The sequence below is a fragment of the Drosophila yakuba genome, chromosome 2L (assembly GCF_016746365.2).
Source record: "Drosophila yakuba strain Tai18E2 chromosome 2L, Prin_Dyak_Tai18E2_2.1, whole genome shotgun sequence".
Lineage (NCBI taxonomy): Eukaryota > Metazoa > Arthropoda > Insecta > Diptera > Drosophilidae > Drosophila > Drosophila yakuba.
In genome coordinates this window covers 14,907,926-14,928,458 of record NC_052527.2, presented here as the reverse complement: position 1 = coordinate 14,928,458, position 20,533 = coordinate 14,907,926, and the positions used below count along the sequence as shown (strand labels likewise).

General features: G+C 38.7%; 1 protein-coding gene across 3 annotated transcripts in view; it reads left to right on the top strand.

Moving 5' to 3' along the window:
- Nucleotides 1-1,764: 1,764 nt before the first annotated feature.
- LOC6528252 (protein outspread) overlaps nucleotides 1,765-20,533 on the top strand; it is an 81,204-nt gene continuing 62,435 nt past the window's right edge. For all 3 annotated transcript variants that reach the window (XM_002089269.4, XM_015198959.3, XM_039371499.2), the window contains exon 1: nucleotides 1,765-2,641. In XM_002089269.4, coding sequence (XP_002089305.1) covers nucleotides 2,429-2,641 — 213 coding nt within the window. In that variant the 5' untranslated portion in view covers nucleotides 1,765-2,428. The remainder of the gene's footprint in view (nucleotides 2,642-20,533) is intronic.

Below are 20,533 nucleotides of genomic sequence, written 5' to 3'. Positions count from 1 at the left end.
TACAACCCTTTCTTTATTTATATGTTTTTGTTTTTAATTTCATATGTATTTTTTTATATCATGGTATATGCACAAAATATCATGTATAGCACTTTAATCATCTAAACTCAATAAAACGCATGGAAGTCAATTATGTTGGGCCTCACGTCGCTTCTTCATTTTACCTTTATTCTCAACGGCTCCACCTCAATTCTTTGAGGGCAGCGCCAGACATTAGTCTCCGTTCCAAGACCCCCAACCCCGAAACCCGAACCCCGAACCCCACTTTTCCCCTCATTACACACACACATACGGTAGGTGGCAGTCAAAATATTTGATCGAGGGCCGACTCCTTTTTACCTCTTTCCCTGCGGCCTTTGCCCCTCCCCGCAAGCCCCTCAAATGCCAGAACCCTTGACAAGCGCAATTAATCAATTTTTGTTCTACACAGAGAAGAACGCGCTGATAAGAATTAATAGTTCTTGTCAAACTATTGTTACATTTTACATTGCAATTAAAGAGAACCCAAAAATTAATTACGGTAATCGAAAATGCATTGCAAATAGATGACATATGTTAAAGTAAAAACAATTTCCTGTTTATAAATTCAGCATAATGTACAAACAAAACTATTTGCTTTTTAATTTCTCACCCGCACTTCGAAAGTTGCGCTATAAATAAATATACTTTTTTTCCGCAGTGTAGTGCCATGTATTTGTATTTGTTGGTGTCCGGAAAGGGTTTATCTCTATTGCCTTCTCCTTCTGTTCTGCATCGCACTCGAAAATTTGTTGACCGAGGTTGTTAATGAAGTGTGCAGTAAATTGTTATTGTTATTGGTACCGCTTGTTTTTGTTGTTGCATTGCCCTTTTCTTAGGGAATCTGTAAACAAATTGTTTGTGGCATGAAATGATTGCCTTTGCCGGCTTTGATTTTTCCACCAGCATAATTCATTTTTTCAGTTCGAGAGTCAAAAAACTCATCAATTACAAGACGGAAGTGTGGCAACATTCGTGTGGCAGGCTTAGCAGCATGTTGCTAAGGAAAAAGTTGAAAACTGCTAAAGATTTCAAATATTTATATAAAATATATGAATAGCATAAGCCCAAAACACTTTATTTTTAAACCTTTTAATTCTGTGGGCGTAGATTCAGGAATCTTTTCACGAGTCATAATGGGAAATATTTATTATTTTTCAAATTCGCCAGCAACATTTATTGCTTGAGTTTGCAACATGAAGCAACAAGTGCATGAGTATCTAGCAACACTAGTATAGGAATTTAACTGTGAGCGCAAAACTAACATTGCGCGCAGAGATTCAACCGGTTAACATGAACCGATTCGGATTACATGTGGAGAGAGAATGTTATGCTCTTCAGAAAAGTTACTATAGTATAACTAGATGTTTGCTAATGACAAACTTTTTTAATTAATTTCGCCAAATACAATAACCTACCAATAACATGCAACAGAGACCTTTCATAAAAAATAAAAGAAATTAAAATATATTATATATAAAATTATATACCATCAATTATATAATTATATAATATAATAAATCAAAATATTTTGTTATATATATTATTAATTAATATTAATATTATATTTTATTATGCATTATTATTATTTATATTGTTATATTATCTATTAATCGAAAGGGTATATAGACGTCCACTTCACACAGAAGTCTCTCCACCGTTTCTTGTTTGCGGTATTTTTCGTTGTTTCAGCCTGTTTTGGTATTTCTATTCGGTATTTTTCGTCTGAATCGGTGCGATTGCTCATTCCGTTTTGAGCAGCGTGCGCGAACGGTGCTTCAAAAAAGAGCGCGCATTCTGCGCGAGAATAATATAAATAATACCGGTCGACGAAAATACAACTAAAAAATAACAACAGCTAGATAGCGAAAAATCCGAGTAATACGAAAGAAAAAAAACAAAACAAAAGGCGGCGAAGAAGGCCAAAGAAGAAAAAGCCCAAAACTTCTGCCCCGGTTCTCTGCGTGCGCGAGTGTATGTGTATTTGTTGGGCTTACGCGGGCGTCCGTGTGTGTTTTTGTGCGTAATTGTGTGCATGTGTGCCAAAGCTAAGAATCAAAGTGCAAAGCGAAATTGAATAATTTCCCCATCTCTCTTTTTCTCTCTCACTGAGCGTGTAACCAAATACCCGAAAATAAGAAGTTTATCAAAGCTGGTAAATTCTGGAGTGTGAGATAGTACGAAAGGCTGGCTTTTAGAGCCAAAACAAAAACAAGCCAATGTTTTGGTTAACGTAACAACGCGTCCTTGCAAAAAGAAATCGAAAAACAAAACAAATTGAGTTCAAAATTATAGCCATGCCACTTCTGCGAAAACTTTAAAAGTACCACCATTTCCGCACTCTCTCTCTCCTCTGCAAGTTTCCCCACACTTTTTTTTGTTGTTGAACCGACGCAGCAGCACTAGCGAAATGTCAACCACCACAATAACAACAATGGTGCCTGCCGCCACCTCCAAATCGGCACCACCCACTCCAACAACAACAGGCGCAGCAGGAGCAACAACAAACGCACGCACCGCCGACTGCCGCAAGTTCACGCCAAACATTTTCAACAAGAGCAAGTGCAGCCACTGTTTTCGGCAGCGGGAGGAGCACTCGGCCGCCGCCTTGGAATGCAATAGGGTGAGTCTGCGACTTCCCACTTTTTGGGGAAGTTTTAGATACGTTTTTAGAACGCTTCTAAAAATTCAGTTTGAGATACAAAATACATCATGTCTAAAACTATGTTAAATTCAAAGTGCTGTTATAATACAGCTATAATTCGATTTGCTGTTAAGACTTTGCAAGTTCAAGCAGTGCAGTGCATTACATTTGTTAACAAATTGAAAGTCCATTTCTCCAAAGTTAAGATAAATTGCCTAATGAATATTCACTGTACTTGGAGTTGAGGGAAGTTCCCACCCAAAAAAAACTATAGGATAAATTTAGTTTTGTGCGCTGAATAAATCTTTATTTAGTTCCAATTCTGTGCGGGCTTTTCTTTGTTTTTCTTTTGCTCGGAAAATTATAGTTCCACTTGGTTTTTCATCTTATCTCAGGCTTCTTGTGCATCTTGCAGCAATTTTGGGAGACATTTGGGATTTTAAATAAAATTTATGGAGAATATCTATTGCTGGGATTAACTTGGTTGTGAACACGACAGTTTATAGATATTTTATTGGTTTCAACATTTTGCAGTTAGGTTTTTGCTGTAGGTAGTCAGAAAGTTAGAAATGCAGAACGTTCGCTCGTTTAATTAAAACATTTTTAAATGAGACAGCATAATCTGATGGGCAAGCATGGCCGGAGCTGACACAGTTTAGTTTGATTACAACGACTTCTTCTAAAAAAAAACCTCAGTTTTTTGACCAAGATTAATTCATTAATTTGACCTAAAGCATCGTTCCCCCGGGCAAAAACATCTTCTAATCTTGAAACTTTCGTCCAATCAAGTTACAAAAATCGCCAGAAGACAACCATCATTTAAACAACAAACAAAATTGCGGCGCGACAAAGGAAAACTCTCGCTTTCTCGTTTCACTGGAGTCTTGTAGTCTTAGAATTCGGGATAGAAAATAACGATACGAAATAAAATGCCACCGAAAACTAATTAAAATAACAAAACCTAATGAAAGCATAGAAAACATAAAAACCCACCTAGACCAAACTGCCACTCGCTCAGGCAGCCGAAGAAAAAAGTGAAAATCGTTTATTATGTTTACCTGTGTTGGGGCTGGGTTACCAAAAATTTACGACAATACAACGCCCCGAACTAAAACACCATGCCCACCGTGCTGAAGTCAGAGCTGAAAGGCCAACCTGCTTTCTTATAAGCCGCATGATAAGTTTTGGAATTTGTATTTAATAAACATAAAATCGCTGTCGTAAAACATCGAAGAAAACGGAGCCGCCTGTATGAAAACTAAAACCAGAAGAGTAGTTTACCATTGGGAAAGTTGGATTTTTCGTTGAACTATGCAAATGAAGGTGGTAGAAGAACAGCGGGAAAGATATGTCAACTGCTTCTAAACACTTGTCGAAAGATTAAGTCCAAGATTAAGCATCATTTTGGCCGACAATATCTAATCTTATTTCTTTTGGAGATTAAGATAGTGTTTAGAAAGAACGAGTTGAGATTGAGAATAAAAAGAAGCGCTGCTGCACTCTGTAACATACATATATGAATGTGCTTATATATGGTGGCTCGAAATAAACATATATTAGCAAACACGTTTTTGATTTATACTCAAGTTAATATTTTAAAAACAAAAATATTAAGATTTAAATAAATAAATAGGCAACATTTCTCTTCACCGTTCTATTTTTAACCCGCTCTCTCTGTTTCCTCTGCCCTGTAAAATCGTTTATTAATTTGTACAATTTTTGTTCTTGTTTCGTAATAATTTTGTGAAAATGTATTTTTACACAACTGACCCTAATAAATTCTGATCTGGTTTTTCTCTTAATGCCGTTCTCGTTCTCAATTCTGTTGACAGGGAATTTTGTGCAGTTTTATAGGTCGACAAATGTTTTTTTATTCTGTCTAGTTTTTTTCTGATATATTACATCGACGGCCGCAAGCGCCTGGTTTTTCGAGAAGCCTGCAAAAATTAATTATGCGATTGTCAAAAGCAATTTCTGGCTCGCTGCTTGTCTGCTTGCCAAATTGGAATGGCTCTTTTTTTAATTGATCACCCAAAAATGACTCGCATACGCGAGGGATTTCTAGCGCATTTTGACCTCAGGCAAAAATTGGTGGTGCTTTTTGTGGACTAAGAGCGCGTAGAAATCAAACTTTTGTTTTCCAAATGCTTCAAATGTGTCCGTGAGCCGGGGGACTTCAACTGCGTGACTGATCTTAAAAAACAGTGCCAGAATGACCCCCATGAAATTAGCACAAAACGCTCACAAACGCTTGTATTGTTAACCATTTATTGAGGAAGTCACAGACCCGAAAAACAACGAGAACTCATAGAGAAATGCCCTCTAAAAAGGCCGCAGGCAAACAGCACTTGACAGCCGTGAAAAGTGTCGCCTTTGGGATAGAATTCATCTAGAAATGATAGTGTGGCGTGCAGGGGGTATGAATGTAAATGATCCATAAACTGGAGAACTAGTTGATCGATTTGTTGGCTTAGCTGTTCCTGGCAGCATTTCCTAATTTATAAATAGCTCGAGTTACAATATTGAATTACCCGAGCTGAGCGAAGCGTTGGAGTTGAGTGTTCACAAAGAAGAAAATAAATAAACTTTACTATTTGAGTGTGAAAGTCATTTGAGTCAATAGCCAGTGGGTAGAACAACTGTGTCAACAAGTCAATGGGTATGGTGGGGATCGGGAAGTGGTAGAGGAAGTAGAGCACATCAGGGGTAAGTTTTCCATAAGTAGGCAGATCTAAGGTTAAACACCCTACCAATAAACCATTCAACTGTTCAACTGTTTCCTATAACACGTTAAGGTGTGGGCTTATTGTGAAATCAGTTTAGGAAACTACGACATACTTAATGCAAACAGTGTTCGTAACTTCAATTTACTGAAAAGCTTTAGCAATAATTGAAAACGCCTGTACCTTGAATGCAACAATGCAAAGTCTTAGAAACTATGTGTGTATATTTAAATCATTGGGACATCGTTACGGCTGTCATTCAGGAACCCCTCCGCCTGCAGGCATTTTAAAGTCAAATCTGGGAACCGTGTGCTCCACACTCCTTCGGTTCAGTGTGTTCCACATTTGGCTCCCCCTTCCTGTGGATGCAGTTGCTCCGCAGCTAATATGTATATGTATGTAAAAATAGAACTCAACTCTTGGCTTCCGCTCGTCGAGCGGCAATTAGAAGGCGTCGGCAGCAGTCAGTCCCCCCAAGACTCCCTCCTCAAAATGCCCCTCCAGCGGTCCCCTTTTGCGGTTACTCAACCGACAGACCTCACAGGCTTGGTCCCCCGACTAGGCCCACAGATTTTCTTCTTGGCAGTCGTTCTAAATTTAGCAACACTTTTGCTTTTGTTTCTTGCTCTCGAGAAGAGTGTCCATGTTCGCCTGTCTTCTGCCTTGGTTTTGACTAGTGCATAAATGCTGGGCCATAATTGTTGCATTGTCTGTCGCCGATCTGAAGGCTAATGAAGCCGGCAAAAGCGTCCCTAACACGGCTCTCGGATTACCTGGCCATGGGATCGAATGGGTCGAGATGGCCTGGCATAGGACCACCTATCGTTAGGGGTTCCCTTTGTAGTTGGCGGTACACAGACAGGAAAATGAGCACAACAAAAAACAAAGGCCAAGAAAAAGCGACGAGGTGCAAAACGGATGTCAGAATGCATTGTCAAGTCAATGGAGCGGAACATTGCAGTTATCACAGGGACCATCCACTTCAGAACCCATTATATTTGAAAAGATGAAGCTCGTGTTTTTGGGGGCTGTGCCATGTTGACAGGTCAGGTCAAAGGCTTGCAGCATTTCAGATTCTGGTGGCCCAAAACGCAAGAAAGCAGCCCGTAACCCCGAGAAAATCTCATCTTTCGGGCCTTTTTTTTCATTTTTGTACCGGCCGCGTGACTGGGCACCCCACTAAGACACTAAGACTTAGACTAAAACTTAAGCCGAGACTGAAGCTGAGGCCCCACCAAGAGGTCTAACCTATAGGCAGTAATTGTGGACTTTTTGCCGCTTTCGGCGGCCGTCTATTTGTCTGGCAAAACAATTGGCAAGGGACACCGTGGGCCAAGGAACCTGTAGAAATAAAAACATTGTACACAAGAATAAAATATATGTTATATATATCATTGCCAACAAAAATAGCTTACAAATTTCTCTGCTTACAACCGCCAAACAACAAGTTATTTAAAACTGGAAAACAACGCCTTCACTTAATATAAACAAATATGTAAATAAAACTTTGGCACTATTTAATTTTAAAAAATAATATTTCACAGTTTGCAGGTCTAAAAATATATCCCACCTTTCTGTATAACCAATTTTATGACAAAAGTGCTTAAAATCAATTGAATCAAACAAAATTGACTCACTGTTAGGCAGCGGGTGTCATTTTCGAGCTGTGTGCCCCCGTTGAGTATTTGTGTGTGATTCTCCCTTTTCGCCTGTATTACCCTCTCTGCTTCACTGTTTGTCTTAGACGGTTGGCCATCGGTGTCCTAGGTGCCTGCCTATCCCACCAAAAAGATCTCAATTGGTCCCCGGGGTGTTATTGAGCTATTGGCAGCATGCCATGGGAGAGGAGACGAGGCCCGTTCTGGGAGTCCCAGTACCATCCTGTACACCATTCCGTCTCCAGTGGAGTCGCTATAGACCTCATTCACTCGGCCTCTCGGTCTCGCGTGTTCCCCTTTGGCCCTTTGAGGATAGTTAGTTCTCAGTTTCTGCCAGTGTGCCTTGGCCTGGGCCTGGGCCTCGGCCAAGTTCTTGTGTTGTTTGTCAGAGAAGTATACACATAATAAATATTACTTTTGCACACCCATCCTGTACATGCATCCCCGCACCTATAGCATATATACATACCTTCGTGTATCCTCGTTTCCAGTCTTAACGTGCTCAAGTGGCCAACAACCAACGTTGATTGATTGTTTGGCTTAGAAATTGTTCCCAGCTCTTGGGGCCCCCTTCTATGTACATAGGTATGTGAAGTGGGTGTGTTGCAGAAATTTGCATTTTCTAGGTTAATTAGTTGTGTATATCCCACCCAGCGGAGTCAAGTGCATTGAACCCGTCCACTCACCAGTCACCTGCATCATCCACCATCGCTTTTGGGGTCATCTCGTTGCTATCTAAATCTATAGTTGGTTAGTTGCATTGTTAAGCATCAAGGTAACACTTTAAAGCGATAAGGCCAAGGCACACTATTGTGCAAGTGTGAAAACAAAAGAACTGGCTAAAGACTTGATAAATAAAGGAAACAAACACGTATCTCGAAGATACACTCAGCTGCAGTAGACAGTCTGCAAGATACTGAGAAGTTGGCAGTTGCGCATTCTAAGCACCATCAACCAGATAAGAGAAGTCGAGAAGTCAACTCTTCTGTTGTGAAGTCAATATTCTTGACCAGGTTTGTTTACTGGAGTTTGTTATTTAAAAGCTATTCGTTCTAATCTATTGTAAAAGGTGCTCGACCATGTTTCAGCTGTTAATATCATATTATTATATGATATTGCAAGAAACACTTATTTTAAAATGTATTAAAAAAGCTCCACAAGTTATTATCGCAATTTGTGTCTACAAGTATTTGGAAAAAACATATTTTGACATAGTTATTTAAGATATTCATAAAACAGAAGAGCATCTAGAGATCACCTCCCTATAAGTTAAGAATTCACGCGACTTGCGGTGGAGCTTATCTATCTAACTTTGTTGCTGCTATTTGTACTTTATTGTCTGTCTGGAGTTGCCCGTCTGTGGTTGCAATTAGCAGGGGGCATCGTCTGAATATTCTTCAGCCACTCTGCACTTTGGATCTCGATTCTGCGCTGTCTTTCTTTTTTGCATGGGGCCGTGTCACAATTATCAGCACGAACTTCTCTGTCGCTCAAAAACATGAGCAGAGGTAACCGAAGACAATGCCCAGAAAGTTGGCTGCTTCTTCTCCAATCTCTGGCGCTCTTTTTGCCTTTGTTCAGCTATGGGGGCAAACAACAAATGGGCCCACCAACCTTATCGCGATACACAGCCAACAAATCATCAATCATTCCATTCCACCAGCAACCATCTACAGCAGCGGCAAAACCAAATCGACTTCTTAACGCCAACAGCTTCATCTCTGCGGCTGCTTTAGATTCAGATTCAGCTTCAGCTTCATCTCTAGCCCTAGCTATTAGATTTCCTCATAAAAACAAGCTGAAGTCGGCCAAAGTCTAAGACTAAGATGTAGAAAATAAGAGCCCCATCCGCGGATTTAGTTGAGGGTTCCCCTTTAGATTGAGTTTGAGCTCAAGACTTTAGTTTATAAACTCCCGGCGACATCTTCCGCTGCGGCGTTATTTTATTTATTTATTTCTTTTTTCGTCTACCTATTCTATCTCTTGGCTATGCCTTAATTAAGTCGGCTTTTCAGGTCTTCGAAAACAGTGGGATAAGATAAGGGGAAAACACTGTTATCGTTTTTCAGCAAATTTCAAAGATTATACTTATTTAAAAATCGATTGGGAAATTATATGCAAATGTATATCATGTCTTATTATTAAATACTTATATTGAAAGTAATATATAATGTTAAGACTCAAATTAAATACATACATTAAATGTATGTTCCCTAAAATTTTGTTTTTATATGAATAAATTGCATATTGCATATGCAAAAAGAATTTTATAATTTCTGGGTAATACTAACGAAAAATGGTTTTCCTTTTGATTAGACATTGGATCTGCCAATTAATTCATTTTTGCAGATCTAATTTTAACCACTGTGGCAAGACGCAAACGCACAATCTATCACCGCAGCCCTGCTTCCTGCTGGTGCTCAAATTGAAAGCTAATTCTGTTCAGTAGCCGCGGCAGTTCCAAGCCATGCCATCCAGTCATCCATCTACTGCTACTCCCGGCAGTCTCGGCATTTGGCTAAGAAAGAAGTCCAGGTAGATCCCCAGCCTGCACATTCACTTGTTGCCTCACTGCAACGATTTTGCCACTTCATACATCAGCCATCATCATCAGCCGGAGGGAGAGGCCGAGGAAAAGGGGCAGAGATGCACTGCCTCCGTCCATTGTTCCCTTCGCCAGCCGTCCCATGTGACATTTTGCTGCATAATTGAATTCTTATTCTCTTCGCCGGGCTCACTCAATCAAGACACAATACTGGACTACCCAACTCCGGGCTGGAGCCCAAGTTCCAGTTCAAATGGCGCGCTGCGAAATCTTCTGAGTTATGGCATCTTTACACCTGCCCCTGGGCACGGCTCATTGCTTTGAAAGAGATAGAGTTGGAATAATAAGACCAGGTTCAGGAAAGGGGAAAAGGGTAACATCGGGCAAACACCATTAGATTGCCGGCGATAAAGTCGGTGGCCGTGGAAGATTCAGGGGATCGAGAAGATCTCGGGGATGGGGCATCGCGCCTTGGCATTTTCCTGAAATAATGACGTGTTGAGAAGGGCATCTTGATTTCAAATTAGTTTATAATTATGATTTTGCCACGACTGCAACCTGTATTTTGCCATTCCACTCTTCCACTATTCCACTCTTTCTCTTCCTCAACCATTGAAATTGCTGTTTAATTGGAAAGTAATTTGCACGATATCGGAAGCTTTGCAGAGCTCGGTAGAAATCGTTAGTTTAGACTCGTCGCGGTCCAAACTGCATGCCATAATTCCACTTTTCCACACCTCTCGTCGGCACAATTATTGCAAATTGCCTGGCCAAATATTCATTGGTGCGCATATTTTAGCATCGAAACGGGCTAACCAAAAAAAAGTACAGATTTTTACAAAAATATCAGCCCCTCCGGCGATTGTAATTAACTATCAAATGCTAATTTCCTGTACAACTAACACAGAATTCGTATTAAAACGAAATAGATAAATATTTATGTATGCATTAGTCAAGTTTTTTGGGGGTTACTGAATGTGAAAAATGCCTGTGCTTCATGAATAAACATAAGACAGCTCTTATAAATCAAAAACTCACCTGTCAAAATGTGTACAAATAGCAATCAGCCATGAGCCAGAAGATTTTTATTGCGACTAAAGTTTTGATTAATGAGTTATTATTGTGGAATGATATTAAGGAAACTCTGAAAACGAATCTTGTATTTTTTAATTTATCTTGTTAATGAAATCAAAAAAACTACTTGCAACGATTAAGAGTAATTTGAATAGAAGACTAGAATGTGAAAGCAAGTATACAGTGCAAGTTTCTTTTCATTGAAATAGTTCTTGAATAGAAGGCTAATATAGATTGATTTTCATTTCAATTTTAAGATACTTATGCATATCAGTAAATCGATTGTTAGTATCTCCCATTTCACCTTAACAACTTTAATGATTATGATTATCTTCGATGCTTTCATGGGTTTTCTTTAGCTTTTCCAAGCGAAAATTCGCCTTGCCAATTTCTTTTTATTGCTTTGATCACCGTACTTCTTTGAGCTTAGCTCGTTTTTAAGATTCTTCGGGTTTTGGGGCCGTGGCAAAAGGCGATATGTAAATTTTTTCTCTCTCTCGGTCTCTCAGTATCTGTGTTTTTATTTTTTGTGTTTGGTGTGCGGTCAAGGTGATCAAGCCACGTCGAGTTGAAGTCGAGTCAAGTCGAAATTCAATAGGAATCCACGGGCAGGTGAGGAAGCGAACCGGGTGCGGCCTATAAAGCTGGGCTTTAACACTTCCAGGTAGAAGTTTCAATTTGATGCTCTCCCCTGCTTGTTGTGCGTTGTTGCCTTTCGTCTAGATAAATCATCTAAAATACATTCCATTTATTTGGCAGTTTAGAATTTGGCTGCTCTCTGGTGATTTTTTGTGCGTAAAATTTTGGGCATGGGTTTTTCGTGAGTTTCTTGGAAACGTCGTTTTCGAAACAATGGACGTTTGAAGATCTTTTGGTATGATTTCAGACCTGCCCAGACAGTCCCAAAATAAGAAAAATTGATACGAAGAGTTGCTTTATATAGGGGAGCATGGGCAAAAACAATAAACCCAAGAAATTGGCAATTACAGAGCCAAAAATAGGCAAAATGAACAAGGCCCAGACTCCGTTGCCGACGACAATGGCAAAAGCATTTATTTATAACCAATCATTTTAGCCATTGCAACAACGGCAACAACACATGCTAAATTACGTAGGTGGACATGATAATTTCGCTTCGCTGCAGACACCCTGAACACACAGCCCCCTATGAAGAAAAAATTCGAGCTTCAAGCCGCGCCCTGAAAAATAAAATACAAAATAGCAAACAACGCCGCCATTGCCCTGGGGGGAATTTCATTTAAATAAAATAAATTTGTTGTCTTGCTGCCCAAAAAAGAGCGATTTCAGTCTGCAATTACTGTAAATTTGTGGCGGCTACAATGCAAATGATGAGTGATCGAAACTCGGTGAAAAGAGGGCTTAAAGTCGGAAAAGAAGGCGTTTAAATGGAGCTGCCAATAGGGCGCAAAATTCCATGCTGTCTTTTAAGGGAGAAATTGAAACGATGGACTTACAATGAGAGAGAAAGGGGAGGTGGGCTTGATTCATTGTGATTTTAATTAATTAAGATAAAAAGCCGACGTACACGAATTTAATGCAATATGGCAGAAATATTACCACGACATATTGTTTGGATAATATATTATATAACAGAATATTGAAAGCGACTTTGCTCGAGTAACAGAAAACTACATTTAAATCAACCATCTCATGTTTATCAATGAGAACTCATATATCAACCAGTATGTTCACTTCCTTTTATGCACACAGATAATAAATATGCAAAACAGACTGTGAAATATAGATCTTTGTTTTGCGCTTCAAGAAATTGTCAAAACTCTGGTCCAATTTTCGCAGCTAAAATATTTAACATAGCTGCAGGCAGGAAAATAAAAAGCACCCAAGACAACTGCAATTTAACAGAAAGATTTGGATTCCGCATGCTGTGACGATGTCAACGGGTGGGTGTACTTGTATTGGAACTACCAAACCACCAAATCCATTGAGCCACCCAATTCCCCGATAAGCCCGGCTCCACCAAGACAGTCACCCACCATGTGCAATGTTTATGTTTTGTCTTCGATTTGTTTCTAGCCTCCCACAGTACGTGGGTCGTAGTGGAATTGTCGATTTGGCTTAAGCTTTCGGTATCTCTATCTTTTGGGCTTTAAATGGGCGAGCTTCGCCTGCAGATATCATGTACATACAGAACAGACCGCAGATATGTATGTGCGGAAATGTTTTGTTTGCGGGTGTGCGAGGGTTGCGGCATTTTTTGGCTCGGCGATATGCGTGCAATTTATCAACTCATGAAATATTTAGGTGTTTGCCATATTTGAGCACGTCTTGCATAATTTGTACGTTTGTACTTTTAATTAAAGATATTTTAGATATATTTCTTGTTTGGCCATATTTGGCCAGCTAGATTCCGAGTGCGATTGCAATTGTTGTGATGTGGGGCATGCCGCAACCGAAAACTCGGAGAGGCAAGAAAAAAATTAACTGCCACTCGGCTGCCTAAATGTTGACTTGCAAATTGCGGCCCTAATTTGTCTTTTTACCCCTTATCCGAAACCATTTATCACGGTGGCCATTAATAGGCATTTTCGGGGCATAATTAGTTGTTGTTGAAGTTTTAAATAACAATATTTTTCGAAAGCAAATATTTGACCCCAAAAAAACGCAAAACAAAAGGGAAACAACACGTTTTCTTTCTGCACAATTATGAATCATTTAAGATAAGAACCTTTGGCTTTGTCTCTACGGGTTTACCTGCTGATGATGCTACTGATGATGCTGATGATGTGTTTGGCGTTATATGGTGATTAGCCAGTTCTTGCCCTCCCGCAGAAATATTTAACCGGGGGGCTTTCAAACACGTTTACTAAGTTTTCACATCTCCTTACTAAATTATTTTTACGTTTCTCTTCTTGTTCTCGTTTCAGGTATGTACGAAAACGAAAAGTCATAAAATATTATACGCTTATCCGAGAACCCTGTGGAAGACTATTTTGTGAACAAAGGTATTTTTAGCATTATGCTAATTGTTTGCGCATAATAAATGGAAGTATTGTTCTGACAAATATTTTAAAGTTATTTCCAAAAGTCATAAATCCTAGGTGGCCTCGTAAAGCTGTTAGATTTAACATATCGTACAGAGTAGAGTTGACATAAAAAGACAAATTTTCTCAACAGGTTGATACTGAACTTTTCAGCCTCTCTTGTTTTAATAAGATATCTCATTTAATATAAAGCATTTAAATATAAGTTTCGATACAGATATTGTCTATTTAAGTATGAAATGTACAACAATGTACGATATATGATATATTTCCTGTGCGATATGAGCTAGATTTTTGGAATTAATTTTATTTAAGGCAATTTTTTAGTTTACAAAGCCGTATAATAAACACATAAATAATCGCTCCTTAAGAAGACTTATCCGCAAAATGAAATGAATATGTTTAGTCTCTCGCCGGAAATTAATTGTCCAATAAAATCAAGTTCTTTAGGCGATATTTTTTTTTATTTTACTGTTTTACCATTTCGTCCGCAAAGTTGCACGTTCATTTTTAGTCATGTTTACATTTTCGCAGCGTTATCAGTTATTAACCCACTTCCGTCAAAAGAAAAGAAGAGAAATTAATTTTTTGCTGCTGCCAAAGCGGTCAAAATGAAGAAATAGAAGCAGAAAAATAATTTAAAGAACCTAGAAAAATCTAATAAATCATCAAAGCGAATTGGGCTAATGTCGTCGCTTCATCAGCTGAGCTAAATTTCGTGTGAAAGTCAGACGCTCTCCATATACATACAGTTCGTATGTTTCTTCACACAAATTAAGTAATTTTAATTTAATTAATCAAATTATTTTGCATTTAACATGATTATTCTTGGCTCGACAATGACAGACCTAATTGAGGTTGAGTCCGACACAGAAATTCCAATTCCAACTCACTTTTGAGGCGTTAGGTGGGCTTGGCCTTTGACTTGATGCGGTTGTACATACAACAAATATACTCACACACTCGATACATTTCATTGCGTTTCATTCATTTTCATTTAAGTTGACAAATGTGGCAGTGTGCTGTTTGTGTGTGTGGCCCACTTTATTTCCATTCAATTCGTTTAGATTATGGCCCGAGTGGCTTGTTCGAGCAATAGGAGAAGTAGCAAAAACAACAAAATAAAAATCCACTAACAAGATGAAAAAGTAGCACTTTTGTTAAATGGAAACTTGAAATACACTGAAAAGGTGTAAGACTAAATTAAAAGACAAGAAATTGACGCTGACCATGTAAACGTGAAACTCACAGGATACTAAAAAAAATTAAAATTTGCAAAAAATTTCGCAAATTAAAATATTTTTAATATTGTAGAGTCAGTATTTTTAGTATAAAATTGAGTTTTTTAGGCTCTATTCAAAAGGTAAATTTTTTGTAAGATCTAGTGCTGTTACTCTTAAATCATGAAACTTACCTTTATAAAATCTATCTTGAAGCTTGTTGAATAAGTCTTGTTTCGCGCATTGGTAGCTTGAAATCAATTTCAAATCAATTCTCATTGTTTTTTACGTTCAATTTGAACCGCGCATGGAGAAGTTTGGCTTTTGAGTTTGCGATCGGTCTTTTTTACCGAACCCGTTGACAAGGTCTAGGTGCAGCCCGTTTGTCAGTTGAGATGGAGCAGTTGGACATTTGATTTGAATATGAATATATATTTTGTCAGTCATTTTCGATTTCTTGCACGCGCCAGTCGGCGGACAAAAAGTCATTGGAAATGTGACTGAAGTGAGTGCGAATGAGTGTGAATGAGTACTCATGAAACGGTTCATGGCGCAATCATCGTCAAATGCAAATGACTGACAACCTAGGGCAAGGCAATCCAAGAGTTAATATCTGTGTATCTGATAGTGAACACGGCTTCCGCACTTTACAAATAGAAAGTACGCACCCAGCAGACGACTGAAGGTAAATAAAGATACAAATGATTTTACCCAACTGAATCGGTAAAAGAACAAACGCCATGCAGCTAGCTATCAACTTCCGTTTGAAAATCTTTTTTCTCATGTTTACTAGGTAATTGTAGCCCCATCCACCCCATTCATATATCAATATCCAGCTGGAAAGTGAGTAGGAAAAAAAACAATTATATTGATTTGATTTGTGAAATTTTCAAGATTCTCTGCGAGGTACCGTTTCGTTGTTGTTATTGTGGTTTCTCTTGGCGCCCTTCTGTGGGCAATTTTCGCCCAGTCTTCTCCTCATTTTTCTTCTTCTCCCTGCACTTCTTGAGTTTCTTGTGATTCTTTCCGATGATCATCATCGATGTGGATGTGGATGCCCCGAATGCGTGGTGTGAGTGTAGTAATCGCCCCATTGGGCTCTCCCCCACCCAATCGATCTTTCTCTCTCTCTCTCCTTCTACACCGAAAGACAATAGATAGGGCTAATCACAAATTTAAATTAATTCAAATGTGTTACTTATGTTCACAACAGTTTGAAGAAGAAGAAGGAGCTGGTCGGTGCGAATGGGTTCTGTAAATGGGATTTTACACCAATCTCATAGATATCTCGTTGAAGAAATTACCGATGTGTCAGAAAAATATAAAGTTTAGTATTTTATTAATATACAGTACTTTTAAACTAGTCACATAATTCTTAGTGCCCACAGTATTTATTAAAATAAATTTTGTTAATTATCATTATTCACATTGTTTTCTCTGTGTACTGTCTCTCTGTTGTTGATTTTCTTCACAGGCTCCTTCAGAGAAAGAGGTTGTTGAACTGGTCCGAGTGTGTCTCGTGTGTTTGTGTGTTCTGATGTTGTTATTATTATTGTTGTGTTCCCTCAATCAGTTGCTGCTGTGCTCGTTTGTTCTCTATCCATCTCTTTCACTCGCCACATTGAGTTCTATTATAGAAAATTATATTATTATTATGTATGTACTCTACTCGCTTTTTTCATGTTTTCTTTGGGCCCTGTGTTGTTCTTATTTCAGGCATTTTTACTGTTATTACACACGGCTTTATTTTCCTTATGCAAATTTTTATGATTACTCCAGGTGATGCTATTCGTTCATAAGGTTTCTCCCTACTTCGGTTCTCATGCCAAAATATGCGAAATTCTTGAAAAATTGCTCTGAAGAACACGAAAACAAGATTGTGTTCTGCACTTGGAAGGTGTTTTTATAAACGAGCATTTTCTGGTAATTCATCTTGATTGCTTTTCGTTGCGTGCAGGACAAAATATTGATTTTAGGGCTTGCTGTACGATCAGAAAATTAAGGGTTAAGAACTTTAATTTTAAGGGAATTCGATCACATAAATATCTTTTACAAGTCATAACTTTTGAAATTCCCCAATTTATCGTGTTTATCAAAACCTTGAACTTCCGAACATACGAACTTGCATATACCAAATATTTCAAATATAATCACTGATTGACAGGTTGTAATTGATCCTCCACGAAAGCCCCGTTATCTACGTTGACACTTAAGAAAGTAATTACTTGTTTCCCTCTTCAAATTGTAGTCACTTGTGTGCTCTATTTATTTTCCCAGCACATCTGGACGAGCTTATCGGATCTGGCTCTTCAATTAGCGCCCGAAAATGGCCCATCTAAATGAACCATAAAATCCAAATTAATTCAATTGAATTCAAATAGCCGGACAGACCTCTGAAGACTCACGACGACATCGTGCTCTTATCAGCTGATCCCTCGTCTATTAAATGACCTTTCCACAGACATCTGAGAATTATCAACGGAATCTCAAAGTTTGTTGCCGCTATAAAACTTGTATATATGTATGTATATGTAGGTACATAGAAATGCTTGAGTTTTCTTGGCGTTGGCGTTCAAGTTGTTTTTGTTTTGGTTTTTCGTTTGCTGTCTTTTTTTGGGTCAATAAAAAGTGCTGACCTTTTTTGTTTGTTGCCGTTTCAGGGCTCAAAAAGCCGGCCAGAGCGGCGCTAACAGGTTTTTCCCGTACATGTGAAGCAATTAATTTTAATACGAGCTGCTCCAAGAATAGAACTGTGGGGAATTTCCTATTTTTCAGTAAGAAGAAAGTGTTGATTCGGGATGAAAATAAATAGAATGCATTAGTGGTTCTACAACAGTATCTTTTGCAGCTGAACAAAAGAACGAAAAATTGCATTCATTTTGTGACATTTTATGCATAATAAAATCACTCGAGAATAAATGGTTTCTATTTCCGTTCACTGCATTAGGCCACTATTGAATTTATGTCTTTGCCAGAGTCTGGCCTCTCACCCTCTGGTCAATCGATGGAAGTGGGTTTTTGAATCTACTCTAATCAATACATCAAAATTTACAACAAGCTTTCCGGGTCCTGGACCTCATGACTAACAAAACCGCCCAGCTGGTCTCTTTTTTGGGGTTTCCAGTGTCCGAGCGATCTATCTGCAATAGACCGCCAATTGACACAACAAAACGACGAAATATTTCAACACAAGCCGCAGAAAGAGAGGGTCCCATGAAAAAAGGAAAAAAAAAAACCAAACCAAACAAATTCATGCAGAAAATATCAACCGAAAGGTTCCCACAGTGTCCACTGTGGACAGACACTTATGACATTTTGCTTTTTAGCAATAAATAATTTATGCATTTTATATATTGACACACATAAAAGTGGGAAAAATGTATGTGCGAATATATTTTTGCAAGCGAAATGAAAAAGATAAAAGTAAATTCAAAACATTCATGCAACGCCAAGGAAATTAACAGCAATTGACGGTTGCAATTTGATTTATTGGCTTTGGCTGGCAGCAGGCGAAAACAGAGAGGGACGGCTAGCCGAAATGCGAAAGAGATGGAGACAAAAAGTGGTGATTTATTGGCACGATCAGTAAAACGTGTCGAAAGGAGGGGCATGTAGCAAGTGATTTTGGAGTCAGAGGCCTTCCCTTCTCCCCAGCCAATAGTACACGTGGTCAAAATGGAGCGGGAGTTCTGACCCATTCCCATTTCGTATTTTAAAGAAATTATAATGGAGAAAATAAACACATTTAACTGTAAAACTCATTGAGAAGCCGCGAAGCACTCTTCCAGTCTTCCCCCAATTTCTTTACCTATTTCCGTCCCGTCCCGTTTCGGTTTGTCTATGACAGTTAGACTCGTCGTGGCAAAGCGTTAAGCAATAAAAGCGTTTGAAGAAAGCTGAGAACTGAAGAGTCCACCTCATTTCTATATGCCCCATTCCATTGCGTGTTCTGAATGATCAGCAAAACGTCGCCCAACTAGAAGCAGGAATGCTCCCAAAATTATAAAATCGCGTTCTAACCTAAGTTTAAAAAATTGTATTATTACCTTAACAAAACTAATATGTACTTATACTGCAGTATTATGTTATATTAAATGTATTTAAAAGGTTATCTTCAATTGTTGGTTTTATTTGCCTAAGAAAGAAATGCTCAACCCTTTCTTATTCAAAGCCCAATGTTAATTTCACACCATTTTTCAACAAAAAAAAAGTCTTATTGTTTAGCTCAAAAAGTACACGAAATGTCTTTGTTACAGCGCCGGAGTTCACTTTCTTGCTCAGCAAATCGAAACGAGTTAACAAGTGTAACATTGGCAATTTGTTAGGTAATTTGCCAGAACAACCAGGCGAACCTTGCCCCCCATCTCCACCCACCGAAAACCCCATTAGGGGGCCAGTGACCAGGGCGAAAAACAATGGAATATGTGCAGGAAGCCCTAATGACAGAAGAAGTAAAGTTATGTAACGTTTGGAAAATTGTCATCGCCTTTTGTCTCTGTGTGTTTTCGAGGCTAATTTCATTTTCCGTCAGCCTTGTCGGCAAGCAGGGGAGAACTAGGCTGTCTCACTCGAGTTTCCCCCCCTTACGTAGATTATACGATTTTGTTTATTTTCCACTTCATTAATTCGCGCGATGACTTTTGCCTTGCCCAACAATAGCGCGGCTGCTTCAAAATGCTCATGCCTAATGTTATGTAATTTCCTCAAAATTGTAACTACTCTATTTTGTATTCGAATGTTTTCTTTTGGTCTCTTTATTTTCCTTTATATCTGCATTTGTTTATCATTCGACTTTTGCCCGTTTGCCTTTTGCCATGCTTACGAGTGCGTTTTGCCTTGGATTCAGCTGAAATCGGGTTTTATTTGGTATGTGTCTCTTTGTCGATGTTGTTTGGCTTTGCCATTACTTGGGCTTCATTATTCAATCAAATGCATTGTGTTTGCGACTGCCGCCTGTGCCGGTGCGTCTCCATCGACATTTTCGAAAGCCCAGGTCTTGGGCATTGTAATAACTTGGTTCCTACTTTTTTTTTTTCTGCTTATTCACTTTTGTGACTTGTCATGTCCAACGCGATAGAGACGTTCTCAGAGAGTTGGGGAAACGTAACTTAATCTAGAAAAATCGAAAATAGTCCAATTGAAATAGAAACTATTATATGGTTGCAATCATGCAAGTATGCAAGTGGTCGATAGTTCTGGTTTGAGTCTCAAATGATGTTAAACATAGATTACGTCTTCGGAAATTGGATTATTAATCTATCTAGCTTAAGCCCAAGCCTTACTCCCTTCGCGGGATAAACAAAGAACCAATCAAATGCACTTTCTTTACACCAGTTTCATGCATTCGCTTGAGCTTACTTTCTCAAAAAAAAAAACTATTTATTTAGAACATCACATCAATGCCCTATTAGATCTCATTATTCCACTTCGTTCAGCCTCTTTTCCGCTATCACAGATCTCGCTACTCTCTTTTTCAATTATCATTGAATCAATCAATCATTTCATTTCGTTTTCAATTCGAGTTTTATCAAACAAAAGCTGTGCTCCCATTTCACGATCTCTTGGCACGATCGAAAGTGTGTCATGGCGGGTGTAATGAGGAGCCCCCCCAACTGTCCAATTATTGTT